This window comes from Curcuma longa, chromosome 3, assembly GCF_044706935.1.
Source record: "Curcuma longa cultivar G26 ecotype Majalengka, Jawa Barat chromosome 3, ITB_CL_G26_1.1, whole genome shotgun sequence".
Taxonomy (NCBI): domain Eukaryota; kingdom Viridiplantae; phylum Streptophyta; class Magnoliopsida; order Zingiberales; family Zingiberaceae; genus Curcuma; species Curcuma longa.
In genome coordinates, this window is record NC_133863.1 from 4,733,435 (window position 1) to 4,750,376 (window position 16,942).

The following is a 16,942-nucleotide window of genomic DNA, read 5'->3' on the forward strand; positions in this document are numbered from 1 at the left end:
GGAAAGCTAAATTTCATAATTTTATATATTGATAATTTAAAATATTATATATATATATATATATAATACATTAAAAATAATTTAGGAAAAAAAATCAAAAGAACACCCCTTATTTTCGTTATCATTGATGGAAGATCTCACATTGAAAAAAAATATCAAAAGCGAAAATGATCCAATTTTTCATCACAAAAATACTTTTATTTGAATATTATTGTAGTAGTTTTGCCCAAAAGTACTATAACATGGAATAAACTTGCTCCAACTTGATCAAAATTGCTACACTGCTATAACATGAAATTGGAGCTCTATTGCATGTAAGTATCTAAATAGAGTGAGAGCGGATTTAGACGCCCAATGGTAAGATTCCTTTTAGCCCTTTGCTTTCCACCTATCTCAGCCAAAGGAAATGGAGGAAGAGAAAGGCTGGAGAGTCCTTTTACCCCTCATTTCCGTTTGACTTTTCTTCCCTGAAACACAGGCTGTGGATGAGAGGACCAGACGCTAGTGGAATATATACGAAGTCAAACTGCCATCGCAGCACATACAAATACAGGAATCTTGAACCCATAAATCCACCATGCAACCAACCTAATACATGAATAACGATTACCATGCCTTAAGTCTCGAAAATTTTTGCTAGGAGGTTCGCGAAGTTTGAGCCATGGCACCCTAACATCCTTCCTTCAACCGTAAGAAGGATAGACGAAACATCAAGAACTCAAGACGACCAAAAAACTAAATGCAAAACCCCTAAAACCCTATAACTTGAAGCAGCATACAATGCCTGGCGCTAGAACCAGAAAAGATTCCAGCGGCGACAAACCTAAAGTTGGGGGAGCCGGTTTTGCTAAGAGGTTCGTGGAGTTTGAACCATGGCATCCTAACATCCTTCCTTCAACCGTAAGAAGGATAGACGAAACATCAAGAACTCAAAATGAACAAGAAACGAAATGCAGAATCGTAAAACCCTATAAATCAATTCAAAAGTAGCATACCATGTCTGGCGCTAGAACCAGAAAAGATTTGAGCGACAACAAATATCAAGTAGGCGGAGCCGGAGATGGAGAAACGGAAGAAGATACAAAACAAGAGGACGAAGAAGAAGGATGTTAGAGAAGAAAGGCTTCTTCTGCGTCGCACGTCGGTCCGTGCCTCGGCGGTTTTCCGAAATAAGGGAGTGAGGCCGTGAGGGTTTCTCCAACCGCTGTTAAATCGAAGCCGCCATTAAGGATACAATTAAAAGGCAAGGGCTTAATTAATGCGCTTAAATATGCATGCCCATATTTTATACTCTGAAATTTATTAAAGTGCGCATTTTCTTCTTAAAATATTTTTTTATTAAAAATATAAAAAAGTTTTTTTTGCTGTTGCCGCGCAATCGCCCTGACCGGGCTACCTGGCCACGTGGCCAAAGGACCTTGGCCTCGCAGGTCTGCAGCCAGGTCGTGCAGCTGGAGGTCTTCGATCGGACGGCCACACGGCTAGCCGCTTGTAACCGTCAATTTAACAATGACGTAATTAAATTTTATCAATCTATTTTAAAATAATTCAAATAAATAATTCTTTTGGACTTACGGCCATATGACCCATAATAAATTTAAATTAGCCCACAACAGATTTAAATTGATCCGTAAATTACAAAAATTTATTTATTTATTTTAAATTTTAAAATTAAAATTAAAAACTTAATATATTAATGAACTTAATCTATCTAAATTATAAATTTAATAATTTCAACTTAATCCATTTAAATTGTAATTTAAATTTAATATTTTTAAATTTTTTTATTTTTTGACAGACTCATAGAATGGTCCGTCTAATTTACAATTCGTCTTGAATGAGATTGAGTTGAAAATTTCTCAATCTATTAAATTGGTAGATTAATCTTTTCCACTTCATCATATAATATGATAAATTTTTAATGGATTGATTTGTTCTGTCATGAGTTGACCATTTTGATAGTTCTAAGGTTGCTCGGGCAAGGTGATCATCCGACGAGGTTGACGACCCCACCGGGTGAAAATTTTTAATATAATTTTTAATAAAAAATATTTTAAAAAATATATATATCTTTTGATAAATTTTAAAGTAGTCATCTTTAATCATTTTTTAATGATCTCATAAATGATCTGCGGGACTGATTTGTAATTTTATATGAGAAAAATAAGGCTCGACCGGTTCATTTACTTTGCAAATTAAAAGGGCCAAAAAAAGGTGATATTATTTGGGATAATCAATTTTTAATACGAAGCTCGCTTGGCAATTTAAATTTTTTGATTATTCAATCGACTCTCACGATAATAATATTTTCCGAAAAAAAACACATCTAATACTTTAATTTTATATAATTGCATATAGGGATGGAGGCATGTTTCCACGAGCGGTGGCACGATCAGACTGCTAATCTCATGCCCTTCTTCTCTATTTAATGAAAATCAAAAAATTGAATGACAGTGGCCCCTACCTCTTGCCCCTGATCACATAAGGTCCAAAAATAAAAAGGATGCCTTGATTATTAAAATTATCAAAAGTACTCTTTTTTTTTTAAGAAAATAAAATAATATCAAATATATGTTTATTTAAAAAAACTTTTATTCTAATATTATTACGACGTGCTAAAATAAATATAATTTAAGCTTATTATAGTAATAAAAAAGCAATTGGTGTTCATTTTGATGATTTTAATAATTAGGAATTTTTTTTCACCGTATAAATGAATTTTTACTAGCAGTCAAGGTTTGGAAGGCAAGTAAGGAAGTAGCTGCAAGTATTGGAAGGCATGCGACGGTGAGAATCAGTAGATGGTCGGGACATTTGATTTTTCGTATTGTTATTTATTTTTTCTAAGTATTTTAGCATTTAAATATTTTGATGGTAGAAGCTATATTCTAAATTGTTGCACATATATTCCTACGAACATAATCGGGTTAATATTTAGATTATAACAAAACATATTTAACACTTTGAAATTTTAGAATAATTAATTTTACTTCTTAGCCTTTATATTCCTATCGTATAAATGTAGCCAACAGCATCGTTAGTTTTATTAATTCATTTATTTAAAAAATGAATTAATAAACGACAAACTAATGGCACACTGAGAACGGAATTGAGAGGACACACAAATGAATTTAGATGGCCGACGGTCTGAATTAAATCACGCACAACTTGCCTGATCGAACGGCTAGAAGGCCCTTCACTGTTATATTCGTCAAATTCGCCCTTAAAATACTGATCTGCCACAGCACCAAGATCGAGTACGCTTTTGAGTTTCGGCGTGGTGCCCTCCGATCGTAGACGATGGCGATGGCGTCTCTCAGAAGGGAGGGAAAGAGGCTTATGCTTTTCTCTCCATTCTCCAGAAAATCGATTGTAGCTGCCCGATCCGCAGTTTTATCCGAGTAAGAATACATAGATAACCCGTCTGTTTGCAGATCTGGCCTTCTCGGCCAGCGTTTAGTCTCTAAAATCTCTCGTTATTCAAGGCTTCTAAATTTTTTGGATGGTTTTCAAACTGTTGGTTTGAATAATCATACTGTTTAGTCAGATATTACTGCATTCGTGTAGAAATGGAAGGCTACAGATGTTCCTGCATCGATTTTGAAAGAAAAAAGATCATGGAAATCGTTTGCCCATTACTAAGATTAAGTGAGCGATCTTAAAGGCAAAAAAGGTCGATTTAGTCAAAGTCATCCGCTTTAGGGTTTTTTTTGCAGGCTTTCTTTGTTGATTTCTTGCATGCTTTCTTTGTTGATAATCTAGCGATTGAATTTTCTAGAAGACATGGTTGTAAGCTGTTTGTATTTCGACATAGTTTTCCTTTAACCATCATGGTTTAAAAATAAAAAATTTGTTACTTCATCCTTGATTGAGTTTATATTATCCAGTACTTACGGAGATATAATCTGCATGAGTACCATCTCTAGGTGATTCTAAAATATTTTATAATTTTTACCTTTTCCTTCTGTAGCTTTACTTTGATTATTGGCATGGAGAATCTTTCTTATTACCTGAAAATTTTACCAAACTACTAACTTTTTGATTCTGTCACCAGTGTGTTAATGCCAATGGAGGGATGCTCAATTTCATCTCAGATTAGAAGTAAGAAAGCATTACCACTTCACTTATTATATTGCAAAAGGCAGAACATTATCTTTACATTTGGAAGGTCAACTTTGTTTTTGTTACAGCATTGAAACTCCAATCTTCTCAAGTCCGAATCCAATATCTAGATGGCAGCTCACAACCATTTCCTGCAGTTATTAGAGGTACTTTTAGTACGCTTTAAAATTTTGATTATTTCAATGCATAGACTTGCAGAGATGCCACTGCCATTAACATCACACACAGCATTTAGGTGTATTTTCCTCATCTTTCTGTTAATCTTTTGTTCAGTTTCATGCTTATATTTTATCACAAGTGATTCTAGATGGTTATGTTATACTAAATTATTTGGCAATGCACTATTTTGGGATTTGTGAGACATATTTTATAGTTGATTCTTTGTATTTCTTAGTAGATTCCTCATGTTTTTGTTTGCACCATTATTTATCACTCTTATAGAAGTATACATCAATGTTTAAGCACAATCATTTTCTTTTTTGAGATTTGATTGATGTTTGTTATTCTATTGCTGTCTTATGTTTTAATATGCCGTGAATACAAGAGGCTCTATACAAATTGTGTCTTAACAAACTGCTTCAATGATGCCATGGTGGTATTTTGTTATGTTCCTTGGACTAACTAATAAATGGACTATTTTGTTATGTACGGTGAAGGTTGAGTGACCAAAACTTGTATATTTTTAGTTTGAGAAATCAATCTAGTCAAGATTGAAAGGTGTTTGAGTCCAAAGGTAGAGGTGTCAGATATATTGGGAATTGGTGGTGTTATCAAAAGTGCAAATGCATTGTCTATAATCTATATATTTTAAAGGTCTTGGAAATTGATGGTGAAAAATTGTGCTTTGAACAAAGGTCTTGGAATATATCTACTGAGCACACTATTTCACTTCCAGTTTACTTAAGAGGAGGTTTAAAGGATTCTGGATGATTGGAGTGTGTAGTTTAGAGGAGGTTTGATGACCTTTTCGAAAACATCTCTAAACCTCCCATGACAACAATATTCCAATAGCTTTAAGAAATATAGCACCCTTATGTGTAAATATGTTGTTTGAACATCTATAATCTTTGACCTTTTGAGAGACAACTTCTCTCATTTATTTTGATAAATATCTTTAATCTTGTTTTAGCTTTGGACTGTGATGATGTTTAATATTTTAGTTATTTATTTGAAAGTGTATTTCTTTTGGATAGCTTAACATAAGTTCACCAACCTCTTATGTGATGTCTGTCATCTGTTTCATGTTCTATGATTAAATCATATGTAGCTCATAATTTTAAGTTGTTGCAAGTTGAGATGATGGGCTTTAAGTCTCAATTAGTTGATGTAATTCATAATGTGTAGCAACACATAGTGGGCAGCACCCATGACGAGCAAACCTATTCATAACTTACCTTTGAACTCCAATAATTATTGTTTAGTATTTCAAGATTCTGCAACCGTAGTTACAGGTGAGTAAAGATGTTTCTTCACTGTTATATCCTTTCAGATTATCTTAGTAAATTTAACTTACTACATTTGATTTTTTTTTTATAGATATTCTAATATTAATTCCACTCATGTGACAACATTCCCACTGTCACAACCGTAACACTCTGGTGCATGTTAATTCTGCTAGTTAGTCATCAATCAAGATATCCATATTTTTCTTCTTATCCATATTGTTTATATTTTGCAGATTTCACTTTGCAAATATAGGATTGACAATCTTTCTATTGTTAACTACCTGACAAGATGTCTCTATTGTTTACAATGGAGCTATTTCAGGTTGTAGCTCTTTTCCTATGGTGAATTTAACACGTGCTTTCAGCTCAAACATAAATCAGTTGCCTTTCATCACTGACCCTGACATAGAAGCTGCATCAAAGGATTTATTGGCAATTAACTGGGATGAAATACCAGAAACTGTAATAAATGAGACAAAGACAGCTCTGTCCAAAGCTACTGAAGATAAAGCTGGCCAAGAGGCACTGGCAAATGTCTTTCGTGCAGCTGAGGCATCAGTGGAGTTTAGTGGGGTATTGGTGTCCCTTAGAATGGCACTTGATGATCTAAGTGGCTTTAGTGGTGAGGTCTGTTCAATTTATTTCTTTTCATCTAAAATTAGCAGTTTGATGTCATTAACTTCATTTTGCAATCAATTGCCCAAACATGGACCTACATAATTATGATTATTTACAGAATGTCGGTCACCTGCCAGAGCATCTGGAAGATGCTATAAGAGCTGCATATAAACGATATGTCGCTTATCTGGATTCATTTGGTCCTGATGAGACATATTTGAGGAAAAAGGTTGAGCTTGAATTAGGAACAAAAATGATACATCTGAAGATGAGATGCAGCGGAATTGGGTCTGAGTGGGGAAAGGTACCAATATTATGTTTTTATTCTTTGTGCTATACTGCTATGTGTTACAAGTTATTGCAGCATGATTTGTCTCTTTTTATTACTCATCTTCACATGTTTGCTTATGTATGATATGGCAGAGTGAATTATGGGTGAAATTAAATGATAAGTGGATTTATCATCTGGTGAAAACCTTTGTTCTCTAATTTATTTATTTTTTCAAAAGGTTACATATGTTAAAATTTTCAGTTTTTACCCTGAATTTTTTTAGTTGGCCATTCATGTTTCATAGCTATTATGTTCACTGCTGTTCAACCACTTGTGATAGCCATTTGACAGCGTCATGATTTTCATGTGGCTACAAATTGGTATGAGGAACAATTGAAAATTTTATTATTATTATTTTCAACTATGGTAATGCCATATGGCAGGCAACCAACCATCAGTGCCATGTTTCAACCTTGTGGTGATCAAGTCAAGCATGCAAGTTGAATCGAAACTGATTTCCATATCTTATAATACTAAGAGCTTTAGAATTTAAGTTTGTGCTCATTTACAACTTGAATTACCTGGCGGTGTTGACTGCTAGTTGAACTGAGTTAATCTTGGGCCTAACCTGAATAGGTTTTGCAATGTCTAGAGGCAACTGACAATTTTTTATCTTGGTAATTTTGCAAAAATGGACTAAAGTTTCCCTTGTTATTTCCATTCTTATGATTGATTTATACTTACTAAAATATGCTTGGTTCCACTGCTTTATGATATTTATGGAAATAATCTAAATATTATTCAATATTAATATACAGGAGTATCTTGTTTTATTTTTATGGTAGGAGAAAACAAGTTAATTGCTCTCATAAAAGTTAAAAGACCATTTTGGTTGTGCTCCTCATCTTTTCAGCTAACGGGTCTGGCTGTCTAGGCTAGACTTGACTATACTAGATAATAACACTGTGAAGAACAAATGGTTGTGTTTAACCTTAATTGTAATTGGGATTTTAATTCAAACAGTCTTTGTAATTAGTTTTAGTAACCGGTCAGTCTCCCATGGACCAAGGTATTAGAATGAGTTTGTCTCCAAACTGATTTATTATTATTGAGAGTGATCTAAATAAAGAGCCTTGTAGACCAAGCTTATAAGAGTTCCACCAAGTTTTGAGCAACTATATGTATGTAGGTTGACATCTATAAATCATCAAGCAAGGTTATCTCAAATATTCTATCTCATCCTAATATTCAACTTCTCTTTGTCTGTACTGGTATCCCTGTCCCATATTCTTAATATCTCAAAACGTGTTGAACATTTCAATTCATACCCATATCCTGGTCCAAGTAACATGTGTTTCCTTTTATTCTTTTCCCTTAATTTCTTGAGTTTATGTTTTAAAATAGTTATATTCTTCACTTCTCATTTTGACTTTTGAGTGAATTGTTGTTCAAGTCAATCCAACTGTTTCATGTATGCATTTACATCAAGTCTATTAACATTTAGATTTCTCCAAAATAGTGCTCTGTTTTCAATCTATTTTGTTTTATTTCAATTTTATTTATTTATGTTCAATAAATCTTAGACATTTTACTGGTTGCGGCTTTCTTTAGATTTTAGAGGGATAAGATATATATGTTGACTTCAAATAGTAAGATTAAATTTATTAATGTTGATACTGATTGAATTTGATCTCTAGGTAAACTACGTATTTATAATAAGAATTCTAAGGTTGGATGGACCAAATTACAAATGTCTTGTGTCAACATGCGAAAGTAAATTGAAACCAGGGATCAGATAGAACTTAGTGGAACTTAGTGATCTGATTTGTTTACACTTGACTCGTATTTCTTGGTTGATACAAATCAGGGTTTCCATCAGTTAGATTGATCTAAACATGGTTTGGTTTTCTCTGTCTCCCTTTTTTTTTCATTCTAGCTGTTAATATTTTGACTATTTCAGAATGCATGCTTGTTTATTTGCTCAACTGCCTACATATTTGCTGAGAAAAGTTCTAACCTCACACCTGTTACCCTCAGGTTACACTTCTTGGCACTTCTGGGCTTTCAGGGTCTTATGTGGAGCTCAGATCGTGAGAAGCAGTCATGAGGATTCGAACCATTTCTGCCCATTAGTGGCTTTCTTGGGCTCTCGCCTGGCCACATGCTTTCCTTTATTGCAAAGTGTACTTGAAAACGAACTGTCAATGTTGTTTGATATTGCTCTAAAATTTTTTGGAATAAGGCGATGAACTTGTGACTAGAACACATTGTTTCATCTGAGCTTCTTATGATATGGCTTTTAGACTACTATGTTTTTGCAGTACACGTCTTGTGCAACACAGCTATTTGCTGCCAGTTTATTTTTCTTTTTGAGGTCATTGTGCTACTTGCTGCTGTTGGTAGATGCAGCATTATGCATGTGTTTAAGTTCAAGCCGAAGTTCAATTTATTTGGTATGGAATTTTGTTCTTATATTGACCCTCGATGTGATAAGAAGCTTCGGTTCAGTGCCTCTGGGCTGTTGTTGATCTAACATGACAGAATGAGCTATGTTGAGCATAAGCAGCGATACCTTGAGCCTAATGCTCAAGGGAAAAGGCCCATGATTTATTTAACGGTCAAGATTGGATGGCTACATAAATGTCTTTTATATGAAGAACTCTTTCATTTAAGTGTTTTTTTAAAAGGGCTTTAACTTGATTTTTTTTCCTTCCCTAACTGTGTTGAGTCATAAAAATAAAAATAATTTTGAAATTAGTACTCCATTAAGAATTGATTTATGGAGTTGCGTGGTAAGCGGCATTTCGTGATCGGACCAGAGATTGAATTACATATCTACATTTAGTTAATGTATTTTTCGATTAAGTAGATCAAAATATTATTTTCGATCGTATATTTTTTAGTTACTTGAAATTAATTGAATTAACCATAGTGTAAGAATATTCACGATTTATTTATAAACTTTTTAGTGTTGATTGTTGAATTGACCGATCAACTTTTCCTTTTGTTCAAAGAAAAAACAATAATTAAGCCTTTGTTCGAAAGGTAAAAAAAAAAACCATGCTCATTCGCGCACGATATTCCACATAAAGTTAAGAGCTATAGACATTTAATTCGGCCATGCTTTTTCTAATTCTTTCTTTATGTTCTTTTCGCAACATAATAATTGGACGTACGCCTGCGAAGTAGCCTTATCAAGTAGCGAGGTGGAGGCACAGTGCATAAGCCTACGAGTAAATCAAATCACTAGGGAGTTTATGTATGTCACATGACTGGACAATGGATAGTTTATTCAAAATAAAAAAAAATCGGCAAAAAAGAGGTAAAATATCAATTCACGCTAATATATAGAAGATTTTAGTATTCTCCGGAGAACGTGAAGGAAATGGAGCAGGTGCAGCAGGAACCTCGATTCACGCCACGCCGAGTTGTGCACAGGATACAGACACGCTACCGCCGAACCGGAGCTGCGTTCTTATAATTGAACTTTTGTATTTAATTTATAATTATTTTTTTAAGTAGTATCCGGCGGATTGACTCGGGCAGTCTCCATGCTGACGATTCGGCACAGACGAAGCCTGACGAACTGCACCGGACACGAACTGCACTGGCCAATGGCCACAGCAAACTCGAGTGGCCTCGAGCTCAGACCATCTGACCTGATTCCCATTGGCGTCTTCCATCGCCAGTGCTAGCTGCCTATATAAACGTGAGCAAGTGCAGCGTCTCCTCCGCCCAACTACTAGTCCATTTCATTGGTAGTGATATCATGGCTCCCGTTCTCCCTCATCCGGTTACGGCCTCGCTGGCCTTGCTCATGGTGCTGTTCTCCGCTCGATGCGTAGCCTCCTTCCATACAAATTACTACACGCCTACCCCCGTCGCCAAGCCGCCGCCTTCGTCTCTTCCGCCTTCCCGTCACCTCCCGCCGCAGACGGGGCACCCATATCCAAGAACACCATCACCGCCAACTCATTCAGCGCAACCTCCGTACTACCAGCGTCCCCCTCCAACCACCAGTGCGCCTCCTCCTCATCATCACCACCACCACCACCACCATCAGCGCCAGCCTAAGCCGACGCCGCCGGTTGGCACGGGGCGCCACCCGCCGTACTATCACTCCTCTCCGCCGCCGCCGCCGCCGAGCCATGCTCATCATCCCCCTTACGGCGAACACCCTCCTCTGCCACCGTTGTACAAGTCCCCTCTACCTGCGCCGATTCGTCGTCCTTGTCCAACTCTGCTGCCGCCGCCTCCGCCGGCTCATCATGGATACCCACCATTGCGGCCGCCGAGTCACCGACCAACTCCGCCGCCGCCGTACAAGACCAGCCCAGAGCACGGTAGTCCCCCGCCGCACCATTACCATCAATCTCCACCCCCACCGCCGTACTAGAAGTAACTTGTCTTGGTATTTACTGGTGCACTTGCTCATCAAGTAGTGCTCGATCAAGTAAGCTGCGAATAAAGTGTCATAATCATGTGTGTTCGAAATTAAGGTTAGATTTCTAAGGAATGTGACTGGTTAATGTTTGCGCTGAGTAGTGTTTGCTTGTCTACTTTTTAAACCAATCTAAGTTTATTCAGTATTTGCATGCAAGGATAATCTGTGGTTTTTGAAATAGTTTTTGAAACGAGCAAAATAAAACTAAAGAGCACTATATATAGAAGATGGCAGAAGAATCCAGAGATTTGGAATGAGGTGAAAATTGGAAGAAAAAAAATTGAATGCTTTTTCAAAAGCTGATGCACAGACCCCCAAAACGAACCATCATTAATTACCTGACATGACGGGCAGAGAGGCTTTTGAGTAGCTTTACCAATTCAATCGCATTGAAACGGACTTGAGGTCCGGCAAGAAGAGTTAATTTGAAAATATTGGACAAAGATAATTGAATCATTCTAATACTCCCAGGTGAAAGAAACAAGTCATAAGATCCAAATCCATGGAAACTTCAAGAATTGAGCAATTATTCAACGTAGCTTACCGTTGTCAATGGCTTTCATGAACAATTTCTAAGGAAATTGCAAAAGGAGATAAGCAGCCAGTTAGTCGGGTAAGGAAAATCACTTTAAGATTGCACAACCTTAGAACAGCTCAGACACTTGCCAATGGCCTAGATGGCTATCGTTTGATCTGCTAAACCTTTTAATCTCAACCTCCTCCTAGAATACTTTTTGAGATATACTTGTCTGGTATTGATATATCATCCTTCTGTAGTCATTCAGATTTTGCTTTGCCATCTCTCCGATTCGTTGATGGATGCAATACAGAGACACACTCTTTCTTCCTCTCACAATCGGAAGCAGGATCCTTCTCCTCGATCATAGCTGTAAGATTATCATCAATCGACTCTTGGAGCATTTAAAATTTGATTCCTGACTCAATTCAGTTGAGCATTTGTAAACTGTATTACAAAATTTTCGACCATCTGAATTGCCAACTCTGCCAATTCGATCACCATGACTCGCACACGCTTTCAGATCCAGAGAAGCACCATCTGAACTCCTCGAGATCCTCCTCGAACCATTAATGGCCAAATCAAGCTGTAGAGCTATTTCTTCAGCGATACACGAATCCGCATCTGTATTCCGCTCGAGAGTTTCTCGCTTGCTCACGGGAAGGACATCAGATGCATAACTCGCTGTCTCGGAAGCGCCTATATCTGCTGTTATCTTCTCGAAACCGTCCTCCCTAAACCTAGAATCTGTATCAGCCTCGTCCACCCTAGTCTCCTGAACAAGGTTCCTGCCGCAATGATTCTGGATCGCACAGCAATCGATGCAGGTGAAGGATCCCGGATCGAAGCGCCAAGGGCCGATGCACCGGTGTTCAAGATCACCGCATCGGAGATGAACTTGTAAGGAACACCGGAGGCAGGAGAGTGAGCGTTCAACGTCGGCGATGGGGGAGACGCAGTAGGAGCAGAGAGCAGCAGATTTGACGCGGTCGAGGCAGACACCGCAAAGGAGGAGGACTCGCCACTGGGATCGTAGATGTACTATATGGTCTCCTCCGTCCTCGTCGGAGGGGAATCGACGACCACAGCTGTGGCAGCAGAAGAGGTCTGGAGCTTGCTGAGTCTTGTTCGGAAGACGGAAGGAACAGGATGTCTCGTAGGCGACGGCGACGTCGTTTCCGGGAAGAAAGCGAGGGAGAATAGAAGGACGGCGGATGCCACGAGCTCTCTTCTCGCCTCTTCGTCTTCCTTCAACCATGAGTGAGATCTTCTTCGCTTCTTGTGGGGAAACGCTCTATTTCCTTCGATATTTTTCTTCAGCCGTTTCCCAGTTCGGAATTAAAGTCTAGGGGTAAAGTAGTCTAGCACGATTGCAAATAAATTAAACATGTGATAATCGTGATTTCACAAATTTTAATTAAATAAAATGGAAGTTATATTTGTTACGTAAATAAATTTGCAATTGAATTTTAATTAAATGGTCAAAATATCTTTCTTCCTATTCTTCTTTGGAATGGACCGTGAGCTTACTTTAGGCTATTTTCTTGTATTTAAATAAATATATATATAATCATTTTTAAAATTCTATTACCGACTTTATATTATCATTTATTAAAATATATATTTTTAAAAAATTATCAGGTAGATGTGCATTTCGAGGTAATTTCGTCTCACTAGTCATGTCATTTTCTGACCGTATACAATTTTCGATTTCGAAGAATAACTTTCCTTTTATTTATGCCCGTGACTTCATGTCTAATTTTAGCTGCGTCTGCCAAATCAGGTTCAGATCTGTAGCTCGAGACACCTTCGGAGGATTAGGGCGAATCGATTAAGGCGGAGATGGTGGGAAGCATGGGGAATGGATCGATGGATCTGAGGGAGAGGGAGAAGGCGGAGCCGTTGCCCAAAGAGTTCGAGCCCAAGGAAATGGTCGATGCCGTGCCGCCGCTGCGCACCGACACAGTTGAAGAAGAGGAGAAGAGGACTAGCAGAGAAATAGTGCTGGGGAGGAACGTGCACACAATGTGCCTCGAGGTTAAGGAACCAGAGGACGACGATGAGGTCACTGGAGATAGGGAAGCTTATATGGCCAGTGTCCTAGCGAGGTACAGAAGATCCCTCATTGACAGGACCAAGCACCATCTAGGTACAATTACTGTTTTTTTATTAGCATCTGCTATAAATTTAATCTTTTTTTTTTTTTTGCTACAAGCAATTTCTAAAGTTTTTAGAACGATTGTAGGTGAAGTCTCACGATTTCAAAAAACTGCATCAATAAATCTATCTGAAATCATCATTGGGTGATTAGGTTACGATTCCTTGGTTGGGCTCACATACTAAGCCTCACGCAGGCATACACGCTGGCCTCGTGCACTTGCACACGACATGGGTTGTGTAAGCATGCAGATTCAGCAACCAAGCGTCCATGCTACTGTTGGGGGGCTAGGAAGGCATATATTCCCACACCACCATGTTTGCGTTGGACATCTCCCATGATGAGATCGGAACTTCACCGTTCATAATATAGGGTCGGTTAGGAAAATCATCCTTGTGAGATGTGACTGTGGTATAGCATGGATCTTTGATGGTGGATCCGCAACTTGAGGCAACCTAGCATGAATATGTGGGCTGGTGGATCCGCAACTTGGGGCAACCTAGCATGAATATGTGGGCTGGTTTAGGCAAGGAAGAATATCAGGACTAGACTGAATTATCTCCTGTCATGTTCATGGTGGCAGGTTGCATGCCATACATTGTTTATTTATCCAAGAGTCTTTCCTAGCAACAAATAGCCTTTCGAACGGTGTATGCAATAGAACCTTGCTTGATGTGTATCCTTTGGAAACGTGGCGCCTGTGCGTATACCAATTCTATGACTGAGTGCCCATGATGGACATCCCCTTTAATGAAATGGTGACTCCACTCATAATAATTAGTCTGTCAGCGTTTTGTTAGCCTGTTGACCCATTCAACCAAACCCAACAAATGAATTTGTTGTTGATAACAACTTGAGGAAAGGCTACATAAAAACTTTTCCTTCCTATGATGAAACATATGTTCTTTACACTTTTTAGAAACTACAATATTTCTATTGTATACAGAAAGCCTATCTTACTATTTACATTTTACTGTGTCTTTGTTCTTTTCCAAATTTGTGGTGATATTTTCTCTCATGGAAGTGTGTCTAGTAAAAAGAGATTTTATATGTTGTAGCATGCTATGCTCAGTGTGTGATGTTTTATATGTTGGCTTGTGCCATGTTGCTTTGATTGTTTGAAGTCTGTAAACTGTTAAAATTCTCATCTAATCTATTTTGTCCAATTATAAAATTTGCTATGACTCGGATGGTTTTTTCTATTTGCCTTTTCTTGATGTTATCTGATTCTATTTTTATTTAAATCTTACTATATTTATATTGATACAGAGCTTCAATGCGTATTTGTTCTTGTTTAATTATCATTTTGTCAGATTTGTAGTTTGTGCAATGCACTACTGTTTGATTGACTTGTTTACATTGTTTAACTTTTTATCTGTCGCATATGATTCTTTTATAGGTTATCCATACAACTTGGACTTTGATTATGGCGCTCTTAGCCATTTGCAACACTTTTCCATCAACAACCTAGGCGACCCATTCATTGAGAGTAATTATGGTGTCCATTCTAGGCAATTTGAAGTTGGAGTATTGGATTGGTTTGCCCGGCTATGGGAATTGGAAAAGAATGAATACTGGGGTTACATTACAAACTGCGGCACTGAAGGAAATTTGCATGGTATTCTTGTCGGGTCAGTACCTTTTTTTTAAAATGCTTTAATCTCAAACTATGGACACTTTGGCTGCTTATGGAAGTTCTTCAAAAACCTGAGTGTAAAATCTGAAAGCTTGTCTGTAGCAAGAGTAATTTTGTATTTGTTTGCCAGGAGGGAAGTTTTTCCCAATGGTGTTTTGTATGCCTCAAAGGAATCTCATTACTCAGTTTTCAAAGCTGCAAGGATGTATAGAATGGAGTGTGTGAAGGTCGCCACTCTGGTATCCGGTGAAATTAATTGTGCAGATTTTAAAGCTAAATTACTTCAGAACAAGGAGAAGCCAGCCATTATCAATGTCAACATTGGTAAGTCTTTTAATTTCTTCTATTTTTGTTTTTACTTAACAAAGCAGATTAGTTATTAAATATCTTACACAGGAACCACTGTCAAGGGGGCTGTTGATGATCTCGATCTAGTCATACAAACTCTTGAAGAAAATGGCTTTAAAGATCGGTTCTACATCCATTGTGATGGTGCTCTCTTTGGGCTCATGATGCCATTTGTCAAACGTGTATGTTCTATATTTAGAGTTTTGCCTCCAGTTTCTTATACACAATCATTAAGTTACAACCATGCATGTTCTTCTTTGAAAAGACATTATACCACTAAAAATTAAATTGTCCAAATAATTCTTGATCTTGTTAGTTTTTCCCTTGTGGACTAATGTTACCAATGGGGCTTTGAATAGGCACCTAAAGTGACATTCAAGAAACCTATCGGAAGTGTCAGCGTCTCAGGTCACAAGTTCGTGGGCTGCCCGATGCCTTGTGGCGTGCAAATTACAAGGTTGGAGCACATCAACGCCCTCTCCAGTAATGTCGAGTATCTTGCTTCCAGGGATGCCACCATTATGGGAAGTAGAAATGGTCATGCCCCAATCTTCCTCTGGTACACCCTGAACAGAAAAGGTTACAGAGGCTTCCGGAAGGAAGTGCAGAAATGCTTAAGGAATGCTCATTATCTGAAAGACCGTCTGAAAGAGGCAGGGATTAGCGTGATGCTTAATGAGCTTAGTAGCACCGTTGTGTTTGAGAGGCCAAAAGATGAGGACTTTGTTAGGCAGTGGCAACTTGCTTGTGAGGGAAATATCGCACATGCTGTGGTAATGCCTAATGTCACCATTGAGAAACTCGACCATTTCTTGGGCGAACTACTTGAGAAACGATCACTCTGGTATCAAGAAGGCAAAAGCTCACCTCCTTGTATTGCTGCGGAGGTAGGGGAGATCAATTGTTTGTGCTCTATGCATAAGAAATAATGTCCTTCATTGCTAGCCCTTGCGCATGCTTTCCTGTTGCTAGCTGATGGCCTCCATGTTTGGAAGACGTGTCTTGTGCAAGGAAAAAAAAACAAATAAGTCTTCTAGGAAACATTCCTAACCTGCCTAAGATTGTTAGTTTGTTACTGTGGTTGCTGGTTGCAACATGATATTTGGTTTGTTAGTATGACTCAGAATGACGTTGGCGATATCGCCACCGTTTCCTTTGTTATTCCTGTTTTTTTGTCAAGATATTTTTGCACTTTGAAAACTGTTTGTCTTTCATAAATTTTGATTTTTTTATATCAGTTCAAGCTTGATTGTTAACATAGTTAATTCTTCTGATGAATTAAAGTTTAGATCTTCCTCAAGGTTAAACCATGTAAATGTGCTCGATCCTGTTGTGCTCGGTAAGAATTTGAATAGCATGCCATTTGTTTTTGTAAATTTTTAT

At 37.7% G+C, this 16,942-nt stretch overlaps 2 protein-coding genes and 1 pseudogene across 2 annotated transcripts; 2 read left to right on the forward strand and 1 right to left on the reverse strand.

The window, feature by feature from the left end:
• The first annotated feature begins 3,253 nt into the window (after positions 1–3,253).
• LOC141824397 (succinate dehydrogenase subunit 5, mitochondrial-like) lies at positions 3,254–8,766 on the forward strand. The gene is made up of 6 exons (XM_074711682.1): positions 3,254–3,401; positions 4,055–4,101; positions 4,191–4,268; positions 5,890–6,194; positions 6,304–6,489; positions 8,494–8,766. The coding sequence occupies exons 1-6, from the start codon at positions 3,301–3,303 to the stop codon at positions 8,548–8,550; spliced, it is 774 nt and encodes a 257-aa protein (XP_074567783.1). The 5' UTR covers positions 3,254–3,300; the 3' UTR covers positions 8,551–8,766.
• Positions 8,767–11,332: 2,566 nt separating this feature from the next.
• On the reverse strand, positions 11,333–12,726 carry LOC141823107 (uncharacterized; annotated as a pseudogene).
• Positions 12,727–13,178: 452 nt separating this feature from the next.
• Positions 13,179–16,720, forward strand: LOC141825708 (serine decarboxylase 1-like). Its single transcript, XM_074713093.1, has 5 exons — positions 13,179–13,566; positions 14,975–15,206; positions 15,342–15,535; positions 15,608–15,741; positions 15,919–16,720. Exons 1-5 carry the CDS (start codon positions 13,260–13,262, stop codon positions 16,486–16,488), a joined length of 1,437 nt encoding a protein of 478 aa, XP_074569194.1. The 5' UTR covers positions 13,179–13,259; the 3' UTR covers positions 16,489–16,720.
• Positions 16,721–16,942: the final 222 nt, after the last annotated feature.